Source organism: Aptenodytes forsteri, unplaced genomic scaffold (assembly GCF_000699145.1).
Source record: "Aptenodytes forsteri isolate BGI_AS27 unplaced genomic scaffold, ASM69914v1 Scaffold66, whole genome shotgun sequence".
Classification (NCBI taxonomy): Eukaryota; Metazoa; Chordata; class Aves; order Sphenisciformes; family Spheniscidae; genus Aptenodytes; species Aptenodytes forsteri.
This window is the reverse complement of record NW_008795131.1, coordinates 2681165-2688751: the sequence shown is the minus strand read 5'-3', so window position 1 is coordinate 2688751 and position 7587 is coordinate 2681165. Positions and strand designations below refer to the sequence as shown.

General features: G+C 36.7%; 1 protein-coding gene across 1 annotated transcript in view; it reads right to left on the bottom strand.

The window, feature by feature from the left end:
• RPS6KB1 (ribosomal protein S6 kinase B1) overlaps positions 1 to 4637 on the bottom strand; it is a 14405-nt gene extending 9768 nt beyond the window's left edge. Inside the window, exons 1-6 of the mRNA XM_009278217.1 lie at positions 4591 to 4637; positions 3194 to 3314; positions 2762 to 2830; positions 2168 to 2315; positions 1445 to 1502; positions 400 to 500 (exon numbers count right to left, since the gene is read on the bottom strand). Coding sequence (XP_009276492.1) covers positions 400 to 500; positions 1445 to 1502; positions 2168 to 2315; positions 2762 to 2830; positions 3194 to 3314; positions 4591 to 4622 — 529 coding nt within the window. The 5' untranslated portion in view covers positions 4623 to 4637. The remainder of the gene's footprint in view (positions 1 to 399; positions 501 to 1444; positions 1503 to 2167; positions 2316 to 2761; positions 2831 to 3193; positions 3315 to 4590) is intronic.
• Positions 4638 to 7587: the final 2950 nt, after the last annotated feature.

Here is a 7587-nt window from a genome sequence, read left to right as displayed (position 1 = left end):
TGGGTCGATGGTTGGACTCGATGATCTTAGAGCTCTTTTCCAACCTTAATGATTCTATAATTCTATAAAATGTCACTGATGCTACACTGAAGACACAGATCTTTACGTACTTTACAATGACCCAGTAGAAGAAAAATCTCAGAGCTGCAGAAATAGCAAGTCAACCATTCAAAAAACACCTGTGTCTATTATACACATAGAACCTGGAGCTTGCTGGGGCCTATTAGAGCCGAAGAAGCTGTGTTTAAGGGAAAGCAATTAGCTTTGGCAATTCTTCAGTTATACCAAGAGTGACAACGAACATGCCGTTCTAAGGAAATTCACATAAGAGTGAAGCGTTGTGACCTTTGAAGAATTGTTTTCAAATGACTGGCAATGTAACTGTTACTATATTTCTACCTTGATGATTAAGCATGATATTTTCTGGCTTCAGATCACGGTAGATGATTCCTTTTTGATGCAAGTGCCCCAGTGCCATTGAGATTTCTGCCAAGTAAAAGCTGAAAGGAAACATATGCCACAAAATTAAGACATACTCAATCATGCAAAGCATCTTGAGCACTAAGACTACTACATACATAGCAACGGTTCCTAGAAAGTATCATTAGAAGTGTATGAGAGAATAAATGAGAGAAACAATGATGCCTTTGAGGTTGGTTTGCCAAAAGGCATACAGACTCCAAGATGAACTACAGAATTACGCCATTACCATTAGGTTTACCTGTTCAGTAGCTCTCTTATCATGAATATATTTGGAGGAATCTGAATTTACCAATTAGTGGTTAAAATATGTTTCAATCTGTATTACCACATCTAGATGGCAAAGTTGAAGAAAAAAAATAAAGCTAAGAAGATAACTGGCAGCACCCAGAGTGCTATCTGTGGAACAGTATTACAGCCCCGCATGTACATCAAAGCTTTTCTACGGCATTATCGGCATGCACTGTAGGAAGATACAACTGTATTCAGTTGTGTGAAGCCTAATCGATAAGGGATAATTTCAACTTGTTTATATGTGAAATATCACTACTCAAAAGGCTTTTTCTCCTTCATTAGCATAATTACCTTTATCACTTCACACATCCGATTGTTAGAATACAGCTGTTACAGTGACTTGGAAATCCTGTAACTGGCTGGTAAAATTGTGTGTGGATCAAGAACAAAAAAAAATTGCATTTACAGCAAGTTTTTGACAGTCTTTTCTCTAACACTCAAAACACCTCCTTTACCGCAACCCTACGTAATACAGCCTCACTCAGCAACCAGCAATGGACCCTCTTCTGTAGTAAGACTAGCACAAACGGGTAAGTACAGAACACATACGTCTTCCCAAAACCCAGTTAACTGCTCTTTTCACTAGACTAAGAAATGAATGAGTAGTTACAGTTTTTCAAGCCAGAATATACCATTTAAGCAATTAATTTACCAAAATAGTTTCACTTACCAAGCTGTGTCTTCCATAAATATCCCTTCTCTCTCTAACTGCATAAATAGTTCTCCTCCTGTCATGAGAAAATATACTCTATTAATGTGTAGTCTATCATTTTTAGTCAGTCAAAAGTCTATTTTCTAGAAAAACTATAAGCAACAGGTATTCTGTCCTGCTCAGAAAGCTGAGCTGTTTCACAAAAAAAACCTGAGAATTTACTATTCTGCTATTCTCAGAATTCTAGCAACTAAAGAAATGCCAAAAGAAATCAAAAGAGCACGCTGAAAAAAATAACAGCATTTCTGTCCCTGTTTTTTCCTATTGTTATAACTTGAGCAAATTGCTTCTAATCTGTGCCTGTTTCTATCCGTGAAATAAAGATAACGCTGTCTTGTTTCACAAAGAACCTGCAAGGACCAAAACCTCAGGTACTCCGTATGACTGCATAGGATCTAAGCGTAACATACAGGAATTACAAGCCTGATGGAAGAAAAGGTATTAAAAATCTTCCCCTCCTGTACCATCATGAAAAGTAACTGTTTTATGTTTCATTCATCTTTATTTTATTGAATTGGAAGGTTTATTTATGTTATTCTATGTATTCTTAATGCTAACCTATTTTACATTTTTAAGACGCCATGCCAATAGTTAGCTGGCTTTTTATAAGTAGAATAAGAAATCCAAATTCTCAATTATATAAGATACCAGGAAGCAGGTAACACAATTTCATATACTGACCACTGAGATACTCAAGGATGAGGTAGAGTTTTCCACCAGTCTGAAAGGCGTAAATTAAGTCTACGATGAAGGGATGTTTCACTTCCTCCAGTATATTCCGCTCTGCTTTTGTATGAGCTGTATCCTTTGCATTCCTTACAATCATTGCCTACAAAAAGCAGAGAGATTTGAGCACAAGAACATGCTAACCAAGGCAGACTTTTATACTTGATTCCCTTCTGAGTTTACTAAATCACAACACTACGTATGATTCAACAACATAATGCAAAAAAAAAGAAAATTTCATCATCATGTATACATAACATGACGAGTTTCTTGTGGAAGTTTAATTCTTTATTTATTTCATAGAATCATACAATAATTTAGGTTGGAAGGAACCTCCTGAGCTATTTAAATTAGCTGCTAAGAACTACACACAGAACAATTTAAAGGCTAATTATAATTCCAACTGTACCTGGATAACAACTGTGTATATCACAGATAAAGTTTAATTTTAGGTATATTATATAATTAGGTAATTGTAATAGCTAAAGGGAGGGATAGATTTTTTTTTTTTAGATTCAGACAGTAGCGAAACGTGAACATTCAGGTTACCTTTTTAAGAACTTTCATGGCAAATATTTTCCCGGTGTTTGCTCCAGTTACTTTTCGTACTTGAAATACCTATACAACACCAATACAAAAGCAATCACATATTATGACCGCATTAGACATCTTAAGTTAAAAACAAAAGTTCTGCGAAAAGAGAGATGAGATCACCTACAAACTGCAATGCTGCCTGAAGGAGAACAGCTAGTGATTGGAACCAAAACCAGTTTGGGACATTTTCTACTGCCACCAGCTGTGAGGCTCTGCCAGCGACCTCGGTCCCACGACACCAACCTTGGCAGCCCTGAGGTTACCTTCTGGTAGAAGGAACTTTTCAGAAAACAGGATGGGAAGATTAGACCTTGCCAAAGGCAGCAAGCAAGCGCTTTAACTGCCTTCAGCGTAATGGATTTACTTCTGTAGAAAAGAGTTCCTTACCTTTCCATAGCCACCTTTGCCAAGTACGCGCAGTAACTCAAAGCACTCTGGTCGGATCTTTTCTGGACCTCTGTTTACACTAGTTTCTGAAATCTCAAATTTTTCACAATGTTCCATGCCACTGGGATAAAACCGAAACAAGAATATAAGGCTATCTGATACTCAAAAATGATCAAATGAAAGTAAGCAAGCAAATTACTTTCTGAAAAGCATACAGTATATCTGACATAACTGAATGACTGCTTTGGAGATTTGGAGAATTCTCAGCATCAGAAATTTTATTTAGGTGTGCGCAAAGCAGAAAGTTGCAACTTGCACAGAAAAGATCACCTGCAAATTTTGGGGATTTGCAGTATCAAGATTTCCTTCAGATTCCTTCATTTTTATGCATAATACATCTCTGTATTATACCAGAATTAAGTTTAAAAGACCAAAGCCTCAAACTGACTTAGACATTCCTACAAGACCTCAAGTAAAAGCAAGGCTATAAGGTGTGTTTAATTTTCAAATCATATTCAGCAGCCCCAACAGTCATGGTGAGACTTCTATAACACACATCTTGCAGAAAAAGCTGTAACAAAAAACGTCTCACAACTCTGAACATGCCACAAAAGAAGACTGAACCATAATTTAATGATGCTTCTACATTATGCTGCAGTTTTGCAAAAGACTAACAGATTGATCCTGCTAAGTGTGTTTAATTTTCAAATCATATTCAGCAGCCCCAACAGTCATGGTGAGACTTCTATAACACACATCTTGCAGAAAAAGCTGTAACAAAAAACGTCTCACAACTCTGAACATGCCACAAAAGAAGACTGAACCATAATTTAATGATGCTTCTACATTATGCTGCAGTTTTGCAAAAGACTAACAGATTGATCCTGCTAAAGTAAATGTAACTCAACTGTTTTAACTATCGCTGCTTTCTTCTCACAACATGGTATGCTGAAACAATCTGGAAATCTGGAAATGAAGTATTGCTAAAGGTAGCCGTCTCCTGAACTTCAAATCAGAACTTCTGAATTCTCATCGGCTTCAGACTGCTACGCAAATCTGCAACTGGAGCCTTTATAAAATGAGCAGAATGTACAATGTTCTGCAGACAGTGCATTACATTGATATTACAAATATTATTCAAGTACGATAGATAATATTAGGAGAAACAAGGATTAAAAGACAACAGCAAGTTTTGCCAGAATTTTTTTTTATTATTATTATTTTATTTCAAGATACAACTCACAAATTTTAATGTGAAGAAATAGTGAAACTACTAGAAACAACTCAAAATTGAACAAGAATGACAAAATTTTCTATTTAACTTAACAATGTAACAAAATTAGAAGTTATATGTGGTTGGCATGAATGGTACAGAACATTTTCTAGCAGCAACTTACAGGTCATATTGGCCAACTCCTCCATGGTCCATGCTCTCACTTAATTGACCCTGGGGATGGGAGGGGTAGAAGGAAGATTAATTATAACAAAAGAAAAAAAGCAGTGTTAAAAATAGATGCACTGATGTGTTTTACAACTCCTTATATATATATAATGATTATATATAGAATTATATTTTATATTATATAATTAAATAAGCCTAAAGGTCAGGAATAATAAATTATCAGTAGAAGATAAGAAATCTACAAAATTCTGTGCAAGATTTGCAATACTTCCACATATCTCAAATGGTGACACATGGAACCACTGTTTTACCTGACTGCGTTGTTACTCAATCACTTAAAATATTAGAGGTAACAATTTCACACACCCCCAAGTGAATCTGAAAAATGCTAAGGTACTGCTTTTTTTTTTTTATAGTTGCTTTTACATTGAATTTTAAAATCCTATTACAGTATTATGCAAATTAGAACAATAATAAAGATTATGTGACTAGATGAACTGGGATTCATATGCACTAGAACCAAATAATCTACTGAGGTTTTATTATTCTATATTGATAATAATCAAATCCCAATAGGGATGAAAGAATTAAGCTTTACTCTGATGCTAAAAATCTTTTCTGACCAATAATTGTTCAGATAGATCAATGCATGCAAATATTACTAAAGAAGGCTCAAGCACTTCAACATCAGAACTAGTCACCATTAAAGAATGTAGTTCAATTCTGAAGAGATATTTTCTTCAAAGAATTTTCAACTTGATCCCTTATGCAAGATAATACTTCCCTATAACTGTGGCTCTACATGGCAAAAGAAGTGCAAACCAAGCAGATAGCTGGAATGAATGCAAATAGACTTTAATGGGCAAGCTTCTAATAAGCTTTATACCATACCTTAACATTTTTATTTTTAAAAATATGTACATAACAACTGCAAGTTGGTGAGGAACAGCCTGGAATCTACAGGCTGAATAACAATATATTGAGTGACGTGCGAAATTCAGAGAATCAGAAAGAAAAAAAACAACATCGAGATCTGCAAAAAGCAGATCAAGCCAAGGAGTGCATTTTTAAGTATTATATAAGTGAAAACACTAACCGAATAAAATTAGAAACTTTCAATAGCTTCCAAACCATTTAAACATTAACGTTTACAGAGGCTGGTTTATTTTGGTGGGTGATCTAGAGGGGAATTTAACCCCTGGTTCCACCTACTAGCACCACAAGCAATTACAGAGTCCAAAAGTTCAAGTTTGTTTCCAGGTCACAGAGTTGCTAGCTCATGTCCTCTTGATAACATTTATTAGAGAAACCCAGCTTACTGACATCTGTTTCACAATAAAACCCACTAAAGCTGCCCTTGACCCTACCATTAGATGCCAACAAATGAATTAAAAAAAAATTCAGCAAACACGGAGAATAAACACCCATCACGTTCCTAGAACACCTTCTCAAGTTACCCAACGGTTCTGGCAAAGTTCACACATGCTATTTTTGCCCCTGTGAACTACGGTTTTCTTTCTCAGTATGAACAAAATTCGCTTTAGATACCATTCCACTATTTTCAGGATTCCTTCTCATTTCACAAAACCAAGAAATGCAATGGTATTCTGGCTGGAATGCTAGCAGTCCTTCAGTCTATACTTATGTTTTCATTTATCACAAACACAAAGATTAAGGCTGGTTTTTTCACCATTATAATTAACGCAAACAACTGTATGGCTTATGAGTAAACTCTCCATTTAAACGATTCTTCAGATTTTCTAGACTGGCCGTGCCTATTCAAAACGACAACGGATCTGTTCTTGCTACTACTAGGCTTACACCTTTCAGGAGGTACCAGGGACCAGCACCACAGAGATTAAACAAGATAGTCCAGACTTTACATCTCGCTCACTTCCAGTTTAATGATCTCAACTGCTCTGGCTGCGACGTCGTCTTTCTGATCCCTGTAAGACATGCACGACGCCTAGAGATAACTTTCAGTTAAACATTTTTCCCCTTACACTTTCCTGACGCTTCCCCTTCTTTCCTGCTCTTATATTCCCTGCTTTTCAGTTCTGTTTTAATTTCAAGTCCGTTCTCATCCTCCTTTATCTGTTTGCCAAAAGGCACCTAAGAAACAAATTAGGTTGCCAGTGTGCATTCGAGACCACAGTTCTGCCATAAAGATTTCAGTCACAGCAATTTTTTTAAATTCACAATAACTAATGAGTTTTTTAATTGCTCCCTGAGACTGAATTATTGGAACATGAGAGAGAACAAATTCAACTTTCTTGCCACCCCCCTCAGACCTTGTTCTTGGCAACATTAACAGTGTGATGGAAGCGACATTTTTTTTAAGCCAAGTACTTTATTGATTATTGAGGTGACAGACAGTGCTTTTTCCTGCAGGTTGAGAAGCGTTCAAGCCTTCAGCTGTCAAACAACGTCTCTACAGTTTATATGCAGTGTGGGTATTCCAACTGTGATACAGAGTATCTGGTTATCTCAAAGACTCCACGACTGTCGCTAGTATTTAAACAGCAAAAAATAAATGCAGTAGCAGTTTAAGCAACAGCAAGTGTTTAATATACAAAACAATGTAAAAAAGCAACAGCAGCACTAGAAAAATATAAACAGAGATCTCGTAATAAAATTCCCCCAAACCCTTAACAGGATCTATACGAACATTACAAAATGACAAACTACAGATTACAGGGCGAACCGTTTACGACAGCATGAGATGGAGATGCACGTTGATCCATGCGGACGTCTAATGTAGCGTTTTAAAGCTCTGCTTTTAATTTTGCCGCCAGAGCAACGGCTTCATACAGTTCCAGAAAGATTAGCGTTTCTGCACTGACGTTAAAACATGTGACAAGAAAAAAAACCCCGCTGCGGCACTTCTGCTAGGAAATCCAACGCAAAACTTCCAAGGCAAAAAGCTCCTGCAAGTTTGGCGCAGCCTCACCAGCCAGCCGGAGCGCAACCGCTGGCCGCCCGCCCTGGGCGG